This window comes from Pseudopipra pipra, chromosome 14 (assembly GCF_036250125.1).
Source record: "Pseudopipra pipra isolate bDixPip1 chromosome 14, bDixPip1.hap1, whole genome shotgun sequence".
Lineage (NCBI taxonomy): Eukaryota > Metazoa > Chordata > Aves > Passeriformes > Pipridae > Pseudopipra > Pseudopipra pipra.
This window is the reverse complement of record NC_087562.1, coordinates 3026805-3043671: the sequence shown is the minus strand read 5'-3', so window position 1 is coordinate 3043671 and position 16867 is coordinate 3026805. Positions and strand designations below refer to the sequence as shown.

Here is a 16867-nt window from a genome sequence, read left to right as displayed (position 1 = left end):
GGGTCACCCTGATGAGCCATGCTGGGGGGGTGCACAGGTGGGATGTGGTTACACTGAGACTCCCCGAAGAGCACTGGGATTTGGGGCGGGAAGGGCAGGGACATACCGCGAGTAGCCGGGACACACCGGGAGCCCCCCCGGGGCTCTGACAAGGGAGAGTCGGGGAATCACGAGGGCGCGGGGCTCCCCCGGGAAGGGCACGGGGGGACACTGGGACTGCGCTGAGCTCCCCGGGCTCTGGCGAGAGGGGTCGGCGGTGTCCCGCGGACGCACCGGGAGCTCCCGCAGCCGGGGCGGGGCCGCCCCTCCGGAGCCCCGAGTGCGGGGTGGGGCAGCCCCCGCCCCACCGCCCGCCGGGGGGTTTCGCGGGTTTCCACGGCAACGAGCGCGGGGCGGAGCTCGGCTCCTCCGTTACCGAAGTGCCCGGGAGGGCGGGCACGGGGCTGGGAGCGGGGCTGGCACCGTCCATGGCCCCGCCACAGCCCCGCACCCGGTGAGTGCCCCGCGGGGGCGGCACCGGCACCGGTGGCGGCGGGGGGGGCCGGGCTGGGCAGAGGCTCCCTTTGTCTGAGGAGCTGGGTGTGCCGGCACGGAGCACCCGGGGCGCGGCGAGAGCACGGCTCCCCGTTAGCTTGCGGCGGGCAGCGCCACCGGGACCGGCACCGGGACCAGCGCCGGGGGGCGCGGGGCGGGGCTGCGCCTCCTGCTCCCTGGGACCGAGACCGCGACCGGGACCGGGACCGCCCTGCTGCGGCTCCCGCCTTCCCGGAGCCGCCGGTCGGGAGAACAAGGAACCCCGCGGAGGGCGGGCGGGCGGTCCCGGGGCTCCGCGCCCCCTTCCCCGCCGAGCTGGCCCCCGGTGCGGTGTGTGCGGCGAGGGCGGTGCGGGGCGGGCGGCGCCGGGCGGTGTGTGCGGTGCGGAGCGGGTGGTGCGGTGTGTGCGGTGCCTCCCGGGTGCGGGGCTGCCCGTAGTCCCGGAGTTCCGAACTCCCTAAGTTAGCCCCAGCCCGAGGTTAGGAGGGGCCTGGAGAGGCTTCGGGAATGAGTAAATTAATTACAGACACTGTTTATGTCACATCCGCCGGGAGCACGGAGGGAGCCCGGGGCTGTCGCCTTTTCGGGAGCGAAATCGGGATTGGTGCAACTTCCTGCGGGTTTCGGGAGTCGCGACCGGTGTTACTGTCGTGGTTTGCCCTGGCACGGTCCGCTGGGATTCACGGCTGGACACAGAGCATGGCTGAGATGTCCGTCCTTGCGCTTCTCTGCAGAGGTGCTGCTGTACTCGGGACCCCCGTGCCATGATTACATCCCGCACAGCCTGGGATCTGGGATCCGGGCCCTCCTCCGGAGCCGTCTGGAACACGAAGGACCTTGTCCCGGACGGTGAGTACGGCGCGGTGGCTTGTCCTTGCCCCTTGGGGCTCAGCCTGCCGTGCTCACGCCCTGAGCACTGGGGAAGGAGAGGCTGGGAACAGGCCAGCCTGCATTTTTCACATTTCTTTCCGGATGAAGCTCAAGATTTGAGAAACGGGGACTCGGAAGCAGGCACAAAGCAGTGGACAGCCAGGGGGAGAGCAGATGAGCAGAGAGGGCTGCCTCCATCTCCCTCCTGGCCCTTCCGAGCGACAAACTTAGGGAGAAAGGTTAAAATTTAACATGTAAGAAAGAGAACGGGGCGATCTGCATGGCAGGGCAGACATAGGGCCCTTGCCTCACCCGGCTTCATCTCCTTGGAAGGTCTTCTTATCCCTCCCCAGTGCACGGACCCCGTGGGTGAGTTGAGTCGGGGTTTTCCTCCGCGTCGGCTGAGCTGCTCTGCAGGCGGGCGGGCGGCTGCTTGCCCCAGCCTGCAGCCGCTTGTTGGAAAACAGCCCTTCCCACCTCCCTTCCAGCGGTGCCAAATGGATTTTGGCAAAGCAGGGGGCTGAACCCCCCCATTTGAGCTTTTTTTGCTCTTGGCTTCAGCATTCTCCATCTCGATGTACTGGCAGCCACTTCTCCGGACACTGCTGCTTCCCTGGCACTCAGGCCAGTCCAGCCAAGTGCTGATTGGCATCAAAGCCTCCAAAAACGGGGTTTTCTGGTGCTTCCTCTGCCCAATGGCTGCCGCTGCCCGTGCCGGGGATGGGGAACTCATCACCTTTTATCGGGGCATTCGCCAACGCTTTGGAAACACTCGATTTTCCCGGCGCGTGCGAAATGTTATGGATAATTAGAGGCTGGGAAGAAGTCCAGAGTGATAGACTAACTTCATCAGGGCATGTCTCCCTCCAGACACTGCATCCACCATGGGCCAAACTGCCTCTGGATGATTTTAGAGAAAAAACTGCATTACTGAGGTTTGATTTGTGGGTTGCTGATTTTTTTCCTGCCTGCTGGAGAAGAGATTTGGCTGCCTGTGATGGTGGCAGCACTTGTGGCAGGCAGGTGTGGGGGGGAGGGCAGAGTCCCCAAGCAGTGGGACATAGCCCTCGCCAGCTGCTTTTCCTGTAGCAGAGGAGGACACAGCCGTGGGAGAAGGCTCCTCGAGTTGCTGTTTTCCTTCTGTGTGGCTCAGCAGGGCAGGAACTGCTGCCCTGTCTGCTTTCGGGTTTGGCTGCCTGACAAATAAAGGAAATATTTGGGGGCAGTGGAGGGAGGTGACGCCGTCAGGGTCCGTCCGTCTGGTTTCGGTGATGCAAGCTGGCTTTGGCAGCTTTTCCAAGATAGGATCTCAGGAAGCAGAGCAGCTTGGCAAGGGGCAGAGCTGGGGTGTCCCTGGTGGGGGGACAGATCTGGTCCTGCAGAGGCCAGACGGATGCTACACCCTGAATTCTCGTTACTAGTCATTGGTAACCAGTCTCCGCCCCCCGAAGGGATAATTTTTCTAATTAACATAATTAACATTTTTAATAAAAGTCAGGCACCATCTCTGCCACACCGGTGCGGTGGCAGCGGCAGGGAGGAGGAGGCGGCTTTGCTGAGCTAGGCCAAAAGCTGTGTCCATCCTGGGCTCTCAGGTTGATCCAGTGATGCTCTTTGCTCCATCTCAGGCTGCGGGCAGGACAGGCTCAGTGCTGGGAGCGGAGCAGGCACCTCTCCCCGGGTTCCTCTGCTGCCTACTCTGCTTCACCATAAAATCCTCAGTGTGAGCTGGCCAGACGCTGCAAACCCCCGTGGGCTCTGCCGGGCTCTCCAGGTGAGGAGCGTTGAGCCAGCTGTGGCTTGGGTGGGGAAGGCAGTTTTGGGGTGGTGGGGAGGATGCCCTGCACCCAGCTGGACCATCCCTCAGTGGGAGCTGTCTGGTTCCCCCCCTCACTGCAGCCAGTTTCTGTCTGGACCCCAGCACCACGTGCCTCAAGCGGAGCTGCTGCCCTGAGTAGGGAGGGAAGAGCATCTCCTGGGAGTCACAAGGCATCAAAATTGCTGGGGAACAGCCTGGAATAACATTTTCTGGGTCACTTATGGGTCATGATAACAGGAGAGCTGAAGGCAGAAGTGTGATAAGGAAATGCAGTGCCGTAAGGTGGTGTTTGCCAGTGGGATGGAGGAGGAGGAGGTGGAAGGGTGCCACAGCCAGGGACAGTGTCGGGACACTGTGTACTGGTGTTGCTGCCACTAGTTCATTCTGGGCTTCAGGCAAATCAATTCAAATTCCCCTTCTTTGAAAAGAAGAAAAACACCTTCTTATCTCACACCAGCCTCAATGAATTCCCTTCGGCAAAACCCTCCTGGAGTCTCAGATGCAGAGGCACCGCAGACACGCGGCTTTTCCAGGAGAATGCTGCCACCACCTCCTTCCAATTTATTCTCAAATTACTGGCATATTTGCCCTTCTGCTGGGGTGAGACAGGTTTCCCTGGTCTGCGGGACGATGCCACAGGCTCTGAGATAAGATATAAGTAAGAAAAGGCATTTTTGACCAGGGCAAGCTCAGCTGATCATCACCTTTTATCTCAGCTTTTCAAAAGCTCCTTCCAGATTTCTTCTGATTTTTTCGGAGCTGGACTCCATCCCACTGGGCATGGTATTACCTGATCCACAGCTCACAGCAAGCAGCTTCACATTCAACCCTGCCTGCAAGTCAGGGTCATTTTTTAAGGCTATAGAAAGAAAAATAGTTAATATTCAGTATAACTGCATGGCCAGTGCAAGAGAAGGAGTTGTTTATGGGGAAAACTAAAAGCAAAATGATAAGTTCATTGTGGCAGCTTCCCAACACCCAACTCCCTCAGAGGGAGGGCTTTCCCTGAGCCCCACTGTCCTATCCTCTGCTCTGCCTTCCTTGCTCATTCCTGACCAGCCCAGTGGCGTGCTGGCTGCTGGCACCATGTCCAGCACAGTGTGCCCAGTTGCTGCGTGTCACCTCTCCTCTCTGACGTGTCACCTCTCCTCTCTGACCTGTTTCTTCTCCTGGACACAGGCCCTGCGGGATACGGCGTGCAAGCGGCGGGAGGAGACCCAGCACCGGGACCTGACACCAGCCACGGAGGAGCCGCTGGCATCCCCCTGTGAGCCAGCAGCTGCCACAGCGGTGCAGGCAGCCTCCACCATGAACCTGGAGAAAGCAGGTAAGGGGACAGCCAGGATGCAGCGGTGGGCACTCGGGAGGAGGGATGGATCAGGATGGGATGGGATGGGCACTTGGTACCTGCTGGTGGGTATCGGGCAAACCTCTCCTCTTTGGGGGTGCACACAGACATGCGGCTGCCTCACGGGGGGGACAGGTCACAGTAGAAATCCAACACCAGCCAGCTGATGGCTGGTGACAGGGACCAATGAATTATTGAACTGGATGAACAGAGCACATGAGCTCCACTGTGAGCTCCAGTGAATCCACTGTTCCTCCTGCTTAAGGAAAATGTAACGTGTGTGGAAATCCTTGCAGTGTGCGCGGCTGCACTGGGGTGGGGAAATCCTGTGGTTTCCTGTCTTTCTCTGTCAGGACTGGATTGTGCAGGCTTGTCAGGGTGCATCTCAGGAGCTGCTCCTGACATGGTCCCAGGCTGCATCCCAAAGCAGCTTCTTGCGGGGGGGGGGCTGCTGGGAAGGGGCAGGGAAGCAGGAGAAAGGGGGTCTGTGTGGCAATGATAACAGGGCAGAGCCAAGGAAACAGGCATCTTTCCTAACGGGTTTCAGAGCATTTGGGAAAGCAGGAGGGTTGGTGTGCCATGCCTGCTGCACTCAGATCCCTCATCACCACCAGTGTGTCTGTCCAGTGGGAGATGTAACAACATAGAGCGACATCTCCTCTCCCATGGATACTGTCACAGAAAGAAGGTGCTGGAGCATGGAGGAAGGCATTATCTGTGTGGGATTTCCCTGCCTGGCATTTTGACTTGCAGCTGAGTGTTGCAGCTCTGAGCCTGGCTTGGGTCCCAGCCCAGGATTAGGGTGGATGATGTGTGCAGACATGCCGTGTGTCCACAGGAGCCTCCCGCCTCCTGTAATTTTTTCTTATCCCTCCACACTCCCCAAAGGGCGAGAGCTGGAATTCCTGTCAGCTCTAGAAGTTTTGGGGTGGGTTTTTTCTGTGTTGGTTTTAAAGAGAAGACCACAGTCCCCTGCCTGAGGTGGGCTGAGCTTTCAGCACAGAAAGAAAATAAAACTGGTTCCTGGCAGTGCTTTTTTGGGGGATCCAGCCCATGGCAGGAAGACAGAACCCAGTGATGTCTTCTGCAGCCACTGCTGGATAAGTTCCATGGCGTGCTGTCAGCAGCAAAGCTGTGGTTTGGTCCAGCATTTCATTTTTTTGCCTGTTCTGCTGCCTCCTTAACTCCATTTAAAGGTAGAAAGTCTGATTCACGGACAAAAAACTCTTTCTTCTTGTATTCAGGACATTTCCCATGAAGCAGGCAGCACCCTCCCGCGGGCAGCACAGCGATTCCCAGCATCAGCTCCTGCCTTTTGAAACCTCAGGTTTCTGGTGGCAGCGGATGAAATGCGTGGCAGGCAGGGAAGGGCGCTGGGCAGCCGGGATCCTGGCCACCAGTTCCCTCGCCACAGTGCTTCATCCCCACGTTGGGAATGAGTCAGGCCAGCTCATTGCTTCTTGGGAACTACCAGGTCATTTGGTAGGCTCTGATGTACGGCCAGGTTGGCTTCTGTCAGCGCTGGTGGCTCTATTAACATGCAGAAAACGATGTTTAAAATAATACCAGGAAGGTTAGAAAGCCAAACACGGGAGGATTGGGCAATACGGCCATTCAGAGTACCCGTATAATTTTCCTTCAGCTTCCATTATGTTTGTGTGTAGTGACGCAGCTTTAATGACATGATCACACGGGTTTTCCACCGGCACCTGCTCATTCAGAAGAAAGGATGCCGGGGTGAATCAGCGCCGTGGTGAGGGCGGTTGTTATCAGAGCGAGGCGGCAGCATCTCGGTGTGTGATAGGGCTGGGTCACCGTGCAGTGGTGTGGGCAGGTGCTCTGTGCTGTGGCCTGGGATGCTCTGCTGGCATTGGCACATCCCTTTGGCTCCTACCCTGCCCTGGGGCTCAGCTGGCCGGACCCCACTGTTAGCCCTGCTGTGGGTCAGCACCGTGGCACTCGGGATGTGCCTCCAAATATGTCACTGTTCTCTGTGGGACTTGTGCAAGTGCCACTTCCTGTGTTCTCATCTCCACCTCAGCCCCTGGGGACTCTCCCCATGGCTGGCATTTTGCTCCCCAGTGAGGTGGCCAGATCCTGACCGGCTCCATCTTTGCTCACCCTGCAGGAGGGAGGATCTGCAGTGGGAAACGTGCCAGCCTGCCGGCAGCCCGACCCTTCCCAGTGATCCAGAAGGTGATGGCCTCCATGGCACACCTGCAGAAGGAGAAGCTGCAGCTGCAGGAGGAGCTGCTGGGGCTGCAGGAGAAGCTCGCTGCCCAGGAGAACGACGAGCTCTCCCTCTCTCTGCAGCTGCAAGGCCAGGTACGGTGGGGACAGGGCGGCACAAGGGGGTCTGTCAGGGCCTCCAGCCTCAGGCTGTGGCTTGGCTGCAGTGCTGTTGTGTGCAGTTAGTGAGGGTTGCACTTGGAAAGAATGTAGGACCTCCATCATAGAGCATCTCCTTTGCTGCAGCATGTAGGGATGATGTGGGAGCTGGGTGTTCCTGAGCACTGGTTTTGGCTGTGCCTCCCTTGGGATGCTTGCAGTCTCCTGAGTGACACCACAGTAGTGCTGGTGAAGGTGTGTGGCTCTGTGACGTGGCTGAGAGGGCTTTGGGCGTCAGGATGCAGCCCTGCAGCATCATCCCTCTGCCCAGCACAGGACGGCTGCCACAGGATCAGCTCGTTAGACCAACCCAGCAGTTTAATTTTAGTGACTTTCAAGAGTCAGGAGGTGGAAAGTGAATGTGAAGGCATGGAGTTGTTTGAAGAAGGGATGGGTTTTGGCTGCCACGACCAGACCTCCTCCAAAAACCATCTCCTGCGCTGATGCAGGCACATTCCCAGCACAAGGACCTGGGTTGTCCCAGGGAGATGGAAATTCTGGCTGCTCGCAAAGGGATTTGCATGTGGCTGTTGTGGAAGCTGTTGCAGTCAGGTTCTGCTTGTTCCACGGGTGTCAAAAAGGCGGAGGTAATTGTCCTGCATTTGGTTGGCATGCTCTGCATGACACAGGCGTGAGCGCGGCAGGAGCCGGCCCCGCGCTGGCCAGTTCGGCAGCAAGCGCAGCCGACACCGGCCGGAGTGAAGTGCTGGCCCAAACCTCCAAAGCTTGGGGATGGCTGGGCCACGGCTTGAGCCAGATCCGGCTGCCAAGGAGTCCCTGTCACCTCCAGAGAGCAGGATGCAGCCAGAGATGCCCGAGCAGGTAGGGGGTGGAGGTGCATCGGCGTTTTTGGGCACCGCTGGCACAGGGAATGGTGGGCAGGCTCCGGCGTGTGTGCCGACTGGCTGGGCTGGCGGATTCCCCGGAACAAGTCGTGACTCTGTCTTCTCAGTACCTCCCCTCTCTTAAAAATACTTAAAAAATACCTTAATAATCTCCCTCGGTGAATATGGAAATGGGATTTTCCCACTCAAGCGCTCAGCCCCCCTGTGGAAGGGGGGGATCCCGTTGCCATCAGGGAGCAGCCGCATTCCCCCACCCGTGGCTGTGGAACCCCGGGCCATGCCCCACTGAGCGCGGGGCACACGGAGCTGCTGCCCGTTGTGCTGCCATCTGTGCAAGGGCGCGGCTTAATAACTTACCAGATTAATTATAGCCCCGTGTCAGCACATCTGCATTGGTTATTAATCAGCAGTTCGTAAATTATGGTCCACAGAGGGCCGGTTGCTTAGAGAAAAAGCTGGTTATTGGAATGGGGCAATACCCAGGCGCGTCCCAGTGAGGAGTTTGGCGGCTTTCAGGAGTAGGGAAATGGGGAGCTGGGTTGGGATCTGGGGGATGGTGGTGAAGCATGCAGCCAGGTCCAGTTCCCTCTGGGGTAAGCTCTGGGGCAGTAGTGATGCTCACCCAGCAGGTTTATGGCACAGGGACACGGGACAGAGCAGGTGAGCAAACCCCATTAAAACAGTCCATGAGACTGCTGGCTTCACCACTCGCTGCTGCTCTTTGTTCAAATAACTGCAGATTTTGGGAGGGCCTGACTGATCTCTGCACAAAAAAGTTGAGGATTTCTGAAATCCACCTGGTTTTGCTGGGAGGGCAGCCTGGTCCCATAAGATGGGCAGATGCCCAGATGGGGGTGGCTGGGGAGCATCCTCCTGTCAGACTCAGACACATGGCCTTCTTAAAGAACTCCTGCTCCCTCTTTGTCCCAAGATAACTTTCCTAGAAGGAAAAACAGAGAAGGCAAAATGAGGCTATGTTGTGAGGGCAGGACAAGGCACTTCTGGCTCTTCAAACACTGTTATGGATAGGTTTGTTTTCTCCCTTCTCCAAAGATGATGCCTTTTTTTTTTAATGATGGTTTCTGCTAATGCTCAACATGGACAAATTATACCCATGGTTGAACAAGGTCAAAGCAAGGCTTTCATTAACGCTTGTTTAAATCAGGTCGTGTGAATCAGGCGCTCAGAGCCAGGTGGAAAATTAAGGCATAACAAAAATGTGAGACAGACTGGATGTTGGTGGCTGGGCTGGCACCACAGGGTCTCCTCCAAAAGCTGCTGAGGTGCTTCCTGGTTAACCTGGTCTGTGTTGACAGGTTGAAACTCTGAAGGCGAAGGTCCTGGAGCAGGCGCAGGAGATCGGCCGGCTGCGCTCGGAGCTGGTGAGCTGCCACTGGGATCGGGCTGAGCCACCTTTGCCTGCAGGGACACTGGAGCTCTGGTTCCTGAGGAGGAAGAGGGCACGTGGGGTCGGCAAAGGTGGACTAAACCTCCCCAGGGTCACGGTTTGGACCCTCTGGGCCTTGAGACACTGAAGGACAAAAGTTTGTGGGATTTTCTGTCCAACGCAACGTTGTGCCAGTGTCCCTGGGACGCAACAGGCAAAGCTCCCCTGGCGCTGTCGCCCTGCAGTGGGAAGTGAAAGTCCCTTTGGGGCTTGGGGCTGCCTGGGCTCAGTGGGGGTTCTCTGACATGGCAGGCTGGGTCTCCCCTGATGGAGCAGGCTGGGGGCTCCCTGATGCTGCAGACTGGGGGCTCCCTGGGGTACAGCAGAGTCAAGGCTCCAAAGTGGCAGGAGACTGTGGCTCCCTGAGCATGGCAGGTTGGGGGTTCCCTGAGGCTGCAGGCTGGTGACTCACTAGTGCAGCAGGCAGAGGCTCCCCAGGGCAGCAGTAGGCTGGGCTCAAGGGGTGCATCAAGGTTCCATCTGCTCTTCCATCCTGGCAGGGCGGCACAGATGCAGAGAAGCACCGGGACCTGCTGGCGGCCGAGAACGAGCGCCTGCGGCAGGAGATGAAGGCGTGTGAGGGGGAACTGCGGGAGCTGCGGCGGCAGCAGCAGCAGCAGGCACCGTGCCGGGACTGCCACCACCGCCAGGTGAGTTGCTGGTGGCAGTGGCGGTGGTGGCAGAGTGACAGGCACCCGTGGGTGACACAGCCTTGCCTGTCATGTTCTGGGGCCAGGAGAACGCTGGGCTGCAGGAGCAACTGTCCCAGCTGCAGCGGGAGGCAGAGGAGACGCGGGCCAAGCTGGTGGAGCTGGACCTGGAGGTGCAGCAGAAGACGAACCGCTTGGCCGAGGTGGAGCTGCGGCTCAAGGACTCCCTGGCCGAGAGAGCCGAGGAGGAGGAGCGGCTCAGCCGGCGGCTGCGGGACAGCCAGGAGACCATCGCCAGCCTCAAATCCCAGCCCCAGCAGATAAAGGTGAGCACCACGGAGCTCTCCATCTCTCCTGGCTGGGCTGGGTGCCTCACAGTGCCCAGTGGCTGCCCTGCAAGTGCCACCTATCTCTCTGCCCTGAGCGCATCAGCACAGCACCATGATTTCCTAAATTATCTCCCCCTGGGCAAACAACAGTTCCATTCCAGGCCCCTCGAGTGCTGTTTCCCCAGTACATCTCTGGGTGCTTTTTTCCCCAGTATATCATCAAGACGGTGGAGGTGGAGTCAGCCAAGGCAAAACAAGCCCTGTGCGAGACCCAGTCCCGAAACCAGTACCTGCAGGAGCAGGTGGGGATGCAGAGGCAGGTGCTGAAGGAGATGGAACAGCAGCTGCAAAACTCCCAGAAGACAGAGGCTCAGCTCCGAGCTCAGGTCTGGGTGTGACAGGTGTAAATTAGAACTCACCTCATGTTCCCTGCCTGCCTGGTGCTTGCCAGGTGATATGGTGTGGCAGAGGGTGGGCACCAGATCAGTGTCACCCTCCTTTTCTCCTCTCCCAGATTGTGATGTACGAGGCTGAGCTGGAGCGAGCCCATGGGCAGATGCTGGAGGAGATGCAGGCGATGGAGGAGGAGAAGAACCGTGCCATCGAAGAGGCATTTTCCCGTGCTCAGGTGGAGATGAAGGCAGTGCACGAGAACCTGGCAGGTGAGGAAGGTGCAGGGGGCTTGTGGGGTTGCCTGATCAGTGCTGGGGTGTCATCACCTGCCCCTCACCCTGCCTCGTGCCTGCAGGTGTCCGGACCAACCTGCTGACGCTGCAGCCGGCTCTGCGCACCCTCACCCACGACTACAACAGCCTGAAGCGTCAGGTCCGCGACTTCCCCCTGCTCCTCCAGGAGACCCTGCGCAGCGCCAGGGCCGAGGTGAGTCCCCCTGGAACCACCACCCCATCTCCCCTCTTCGCTGAGTGGAGATGCTGGGGGCTTGCTGAGCCGCTGGTCTCCACCCCTGCAGATCAGCCAGGCCATCGAGGAGGTGCACAGCACCAACCGGGAACTGCTGCGCAAGTACCGGCGGGAGCTGCAGCTCCGCAAGAAGTGTCACAACGAGCTGGTGCGGCTGAAAGGTGTGCGGGGAGTGTGGCAGGTCCCATCGTGGGAGAGCGTCCCTGAGGGGGAGCAGGATGGACAGGGGAGCATTCCCATAAGGTGCTCGGGTTGACAGCGGGATGCTTCAGTCTGCAGCAGGCTGCAGCGTTCAGCCTGCCCAGTGTTTGATGGTTACTGGGGGTGGCAGCAGGATGCGCTGGGCCTGACACCATCCCTGCATCTCTCATCCCAGGAAACATCCGTGTTTTCGGGAGAGTCCGCCCCATCACAAAGGAGGATGGTGAGGGCCCAGAGGCGGCCAATGCAGTGACTTTTGACACCGATGATGATGCTGTCCTGCACCTCCTGCACAAGGGGAAGCAGGTGTCCTTCGAGCTGGATAAAGTCTTCCCCCCACAAGCATCCCAGGAGGAGGTGGGTGCTGCTGTCCACACTGCTGGTGTGAGGGGAGGACACAGCCACCTTCCCCTGACCCTCCCCTGTCTCCCCCAGGTGTTTCAGGAGGTTCAAGCCCTGGTCACCTCCTGCATTGATGGCTACAACGTTTGCATCTTCGCTTATGGGCAGACAGGGGCAGGAAAAACCTACACAATGGAGGTGAGTTTGCCTGGCTTTTCTTCCATCTTCTTAGCTTCCCACCCCGTGGTGCCCAGTCTCAGCACCCTCCACTAAGCATGCTGGTGGCCAGCTGAGACCCGGCGTGCACCAGTGATGGTGACTGCTGCTCCACAACAACCCCCTGGGCTTTGTTTCTGCTCAGAAAAAAATACAGAGTAAAATGCAAGAGGGTGTTTTTCCCCCCATTTCTCACTCCAATCCATCAGGGAACGGCAGCAAATCCAGGGATCAACCAGCGGGCCCTGCAGCTCCTCTTCTCCGAGGTGCGGGGCAAAGCAGCCGACTGGGATTACACCATCACCGTCAGCGCCGCCGAGATCTACAACGAGTCGCTCAGGTACGGGGAGGGCGGAGAAGCTTTTTGGGTGTCACCCCATGCTGCTCTTCCCCCCCATCCCACCCGCCCTGCCCTGGCCTCACAGCTTGTGCCAGGGCCTTAGGTGATGTGTTTGGCCATGCAAGGATTTATTTTTAATTTATTTTGGTGCACACCGCCCTTCCCACGAGCTCCAAGACTTACACAGGCTCCCAGCCCTGCCATCACTCCCACTCCCTGGCCCTGATGCAGCGGCTGGGGCATCCCCCTCTCCACCCTTGCCCACAGATGCTATATTTAGGACTTTGTAATTGGGAGCTGGGAACATGAGAGGTATTTTCCTCCCTTGTCCAGCCTCAGGGAGGAGGGGCTAGGAGAATCCTAGGAGCACATCCATTAGAATAATGGGGAACAGAGTTGGGTGAGAGCAGGCACATGAGAGCCAAGAGAGCTGAGGTCTATAAATAGGTTGTGCAGCTTTCCCAGGAGGAGACGGCTGCTCTGGCAGTGTTGGCACACAGCCCTGAGCCGCAGAACGGATGCCAGCACCCCCCTGGGATTGGGATGGTAACGGGTGCCCCTTTGCCCAGGGACTTGCTGGGGAAGGAGCCGCAGGAGAAGCTGGAGATCAAGCTGTGCCCCGATGGCAGCGGGCAGCTCTATGTGCCTGGGCTCACCGAGTTCAGGGTGCAGAGCGTGGAGGACATCAACAAGGTGCGGGGAGATGGGGGGTGGTGGGTACAGGAGGGTGGAACCAGGGGTGCAGCAAACCCGGGGAGGGGTTTTTGGTCTGTGACCCCTGGATTCGGGAGCATTTCTGAAGCCCTGGGGAACAACAGAGACCAAAATAGGTCTCTGGATGTGATGAGAAGGTCACTGTCCCATGGGGTGAGCCACAGGGGGTTAAAAATAAAAGCGTGGGGCCCAGAGTTCCTGAGGGATTAGTGGGATGCGGCTGTCACCACAGTGCCCTGCCTGTCACCCCCTGCCTTTGGTGCATCACCCAGGCTGAGATCTGACAGCGGTCATCACCCTGATGGACCAGGCACCCCCTTGGGGGTGCAATTGCTCAGGTTACATCTCCAGGTGCCCCTGGATCACAGGGGGTTTGTCGTGGGATTGGGCCAAACTGGCCTCACCCCCCAAATCCCTGGACTCCCCTAGGTCTTTGATTTTGGCCACGTCAAACGGGTGACAGAGTGCACCAACCTGAACGAGCACAGCTCTCGCTCCCACGCCCTCCTCATCATCACTGTCCGTGGCCTCGACCGCAGCACGGGGCTCCGCACCACAGGTGGGTGCCACAGGGCAAGCCCCTCCCCAGGGCGCCTGGGCCGCAGCATCCCAGGGGTGTGTGTGGCCAGGCACTGATGCCAGCCCGGGGGGTTTGGCTGTGTGTCCTCAGGGAAGCTGAACCTGGTGGACCTGGCGGGCTCGGAGCGGGTCGGGCGGTCGGGCGCGGAGGGCAGCCGGCTCCGCGAGGCGCAGCACATCAACAAGTCCCTCTCGGCACTGGGCGACGTCATTTACGCCCTGCGCTCCCGGCAGGGCCACGTGCCCTTCCGCAACTCCAAGCTGACCTACCTGCTGCAGGACTCGCTCAGCGGCGACAGCAAGACCCTCATGATGGTGCAGGTAGGGGCTGGGCACCCAGTGCCTGTCAGCATTCCCACGGCCAGTCAGTGTGGGTTTTGGGATGAGTTTGGTCCCTTCTTGCTCCAGTGCTGGGGCAGGTGGGAGGGTTGCTGGAGGCAGGTGCTGGGCTGGAACCAGGGGACAGGGCTTGCCCATGGGGACATCTGGTCTGCAGCTGCAGTGCCAGAAGCAGCTCTGTCCCCATCTCTGCACCCCAGAGGCCGAGGGATGGGAATGAACTTGGAGATCCATGATCCTGCCGTGTGGGCACGATCTCCTTGCATATTGTCATCTCCACATCCCCTCTTTTGGTGGGAGGATTTTGAGTTCTGGCAGCTCCTTCACCCCTGTCCTGTGGCCCCCCAACCCCGGCTGCCTGTGCCCACAGCGAGCCCCCACAGGGGCTGCCCAAGCCCCTGCCACCTGCCACAGCTATTCCCGGCTGTCCCTCCCACTGTGGCGGTTGGTGACAGGGGATCCAGCTGGCCCAGACACGGATGGACAGAGCCATCCCGGGAGGGGCAGGTTAATAATAGCATCTCACCAGCCACCATCGGCAGGTTTGCCGGGGGAGGGCCCCGGGGTGCACAGGCAGCTGCCAGGGTGACTTTTCTGCCTGCTCCTCCCTGCCTGCAGGTCTCCCCCGCTGAGAAAAACACCAGCGAGACGCTGTGCTCCCTGAAGTTTGCCGAGAGAGTTCGCTCCGTGGAGCTGGGTCCTGTCTCCCGCAAGGCTGAGCTGGCCTCCTGGCCCAGCCAGGAGCAGCTGGAGGTAACCAAGGAGCTGCTGGTGCCTTTCCTCTTCCCCCTCACTCCAGGGGTCCCGCTGTTTTGCCCCCACACATGTTCCCCAGGGCTGTTGGATGTTCCCCTGGAGCCACCTTTGCTGGGGACCATCACCTGGTGGGATGTGGGTTGTCCCCAAGCAGAGGTGTCCAGCTGATGCTGCTACTTTGGCTGTTCCAAGCCATGTTTTGCAGTAGCCCGTAGCATCCCCAGAGCACATTTGGATACCACTACCCAGGCGGGCACAATCTGCCCATGAGCCCATCCCCATTCCTTCCCTTTGAGGACTGGCATGGACTGACCCTGGGTCTGTGTCCCATCTCCTCCCAGGGTGACTCACCGGGTTCTGCAGCAACACCTGGCCGGGGCCACACATCCCACAGCCCAGGGCAGCTCTCCAGTCGCTCTGCCTCCATCCGCAGGAAGCTCCACACTTCAGGTGGGTGGTGGGGCACCTTGGGAGCCCATATGGGGTCCCTCCATCCAAGGGGGCTCCCACTACAAGCCCGTGGCAAAGCCTGCATGAGGGAGTGAGCAGATTCGTAATCAGCTCATTAACTAATTGCTAATTAGCCATGGTCAGCACTTCCCCAAGAGCACCCTGGTGCAAAGCTGCTGCTGGCGGCTCAGGGGGTGTGGGGAGGACAATGCCACCAGGCTGAACTTCTCTCCCCTTTGATTTCAGCCTGACTTAGGGGCAGCTGTGGCTGCCAGGTGAGTGCCTGCGGCGGGTGCTGGTGGAGGGCTCTGCTTCACCCGCTTCCCAGGCAGGGCAGGGCTGCTGGGCTGTGCAGGGATGCTCCTGGGGATGCTTGTGGTACCAGCTCTTGCTACAATGCTGCCAGATGGGGCTGGGGCACTGGTGGCTGTGTCCCTGCCTACTGTGACCCACGTGTCTCTTCCCAGGGAAGCTGAGGTCGGTCCCACTGTGATAAGTGCCAGCTCCCAGCTCGGGCACCAAACCCACTCCAGGACCCAGCCCCTCACGGCGACACAGAGGTGGCTGCTGGAAGAAATGAAGGCTTCAGTGCTGTTCCCTCGGTCACCAGGACCTGTGACCTGAGGGTGATGGCACCTCTCACAATGAGCAGTACAGGACCAGGGTCTCCCAGCAGCCAGACCCCCCTCTCAGGGTGGGGGACAGTGGTGCTGGGCAGGAGTCTGCCCCATCAGATGCTCAGCTATGTGACAGTTGTTTTTAGCCAGAGTGGGGAGCTGCTGGGTGCTCCCTCCATCTCTCCAACTTTGTTTTTACAATGAAACTGGGTTGGAGGGGGTTCTTGGAGCTGGAGGGGGTGTTCGGAGCCAGGCCAGCCCCTGGCCATGCCTCTGCTACCCCCACAGGGCCAGCCTGGCTATGGCTCCCCCACGACTGCACCCGGGCAACTGCCCGTTGTCTTTCAGAGCAGCATTTCCTTCATGGTAAGTCAGAAAAAAATTCCAGCAGCTCCTTCCCCCGTCGGTTTCTCAAGCCCTGTTGTTGCATGAAGGCCCCTGGTGCCGTGCATGAGCTGAGCTGCTGTTCCTCATGGTGCCAGTGCTGCCAGGCCCCGGCCCAGACCCGGAGCGGTCGCGGGCCGCCTGTGTTACACGGCACCAGGGGGGATTTCGCAGTCTCGAATGAAGCTATTGTAAAGTTATTTACCAGTTGTCTTGTCAAGAGAGATCACAGTGTGGTCGAGATGAAAGTGTTTGAAATATTTATGCCTGTTTACATGGACTTGGAACGGAAAACTAGTGGAAAACAAACAAAAGTACCCCAAACCTCCAGCCCAAAAGCCTGTTGGCTTACGTATGGGGATGGCAGCTGGCAGGGGCATGGGAGGGGGATGGCACTGCCCGTGGTCCTGAGCACCCACCTGTGGGTACGTTTCCTCCTGCTGCAAATACCTGCTGGATGCACTGATGGCTCCTTCCACCACGGCCCTCTCCTCTCACGCTTCCACAGCATATTCTATTTAAAAACAAAAAAGGGAAAAATAAATTTAGCCTTTTGTATGATTAAATGTTTCTATGTATTTTAATAATTAAAAATTATCCTGTTTTGTAACAAAACTTATTTTAAATAAACTGTTAAAGCCAGTCCTCCTCTGCTGCTGTTCTTGAAGCCTGCTTGGCATGGGGTGGGTACTCCTTCCCTCGCTCCCAGCATCTCCCCTAGGGCTGGAAAAGTCCATCACATCCCCTCCCTTGCCCCCGGGCCAGCCTGGCTGTGCAG

At 58.9% G+C, this 16867-nt stretch overlaps 1 protein-coding gene across 7 annotated transcripts; it reads left to right on the top strand.

Annotated features, from left to right (window-relative positions):
* Window positions 1-394: 394 nt before the first annotated feature.
* Window positions 395-16731, top strand: KIFC3 (kinesin family member C3). 7 transcript variants are annotated; one of them, XM_064670898.1, is made up of 21 exons: window positions 590-864; window positions 1269-1383; window positions 3033-3178; window positions 4403-4550; window positions 6700-6896; window positions 9121-9186; window positions 9752-9901; window positions 9988-10227; window positions 10443-10616; window positions 10745-10892; window positions 10979-11109; window positions 11201-11312; window positions 11528-11709; window positions 11788-11892; window positions 12120-12250; window positions 12820-12943; window positions 13394-13523; window positions 13635-13864; window positions 14501-14635; window positions 14980-15088; window positions 15556-16731. In XM_064670898.1, the coding sequence occupies exons 2-21, from the start codon at window positions 1299-1301 to the stop codon at window positions 15579-15581; spliced, it is 2769 nt and encodes a 922-aa protein (XP_064526968.1). In that variant the 5' UTR covers window positions 590-864; window positions 1269-1298; the 3' UTR covers window positions 15582-16731. The 7 variants fall into 7 exon arrangements, with proteins under 7 accessions (XP_064526965.1, XP_064526967.1, XP_064526968.1 ...); XM_064670896.1 differs by lacking the exon at window positions 590-864 and adding an exon at window positions 15335-15363 and having other exon boundaries at window positions 962-1383; XM_064670895.1 differs by lacking the exons at window positions 590-864; window positions 15556-16731 and adding an exon at window positions 395-493 and having other exon boundaries at window positions 14980-15328.
* The last annotated feature ends 136 nt before the right edge of the window (window positions 16732-16867 follow it).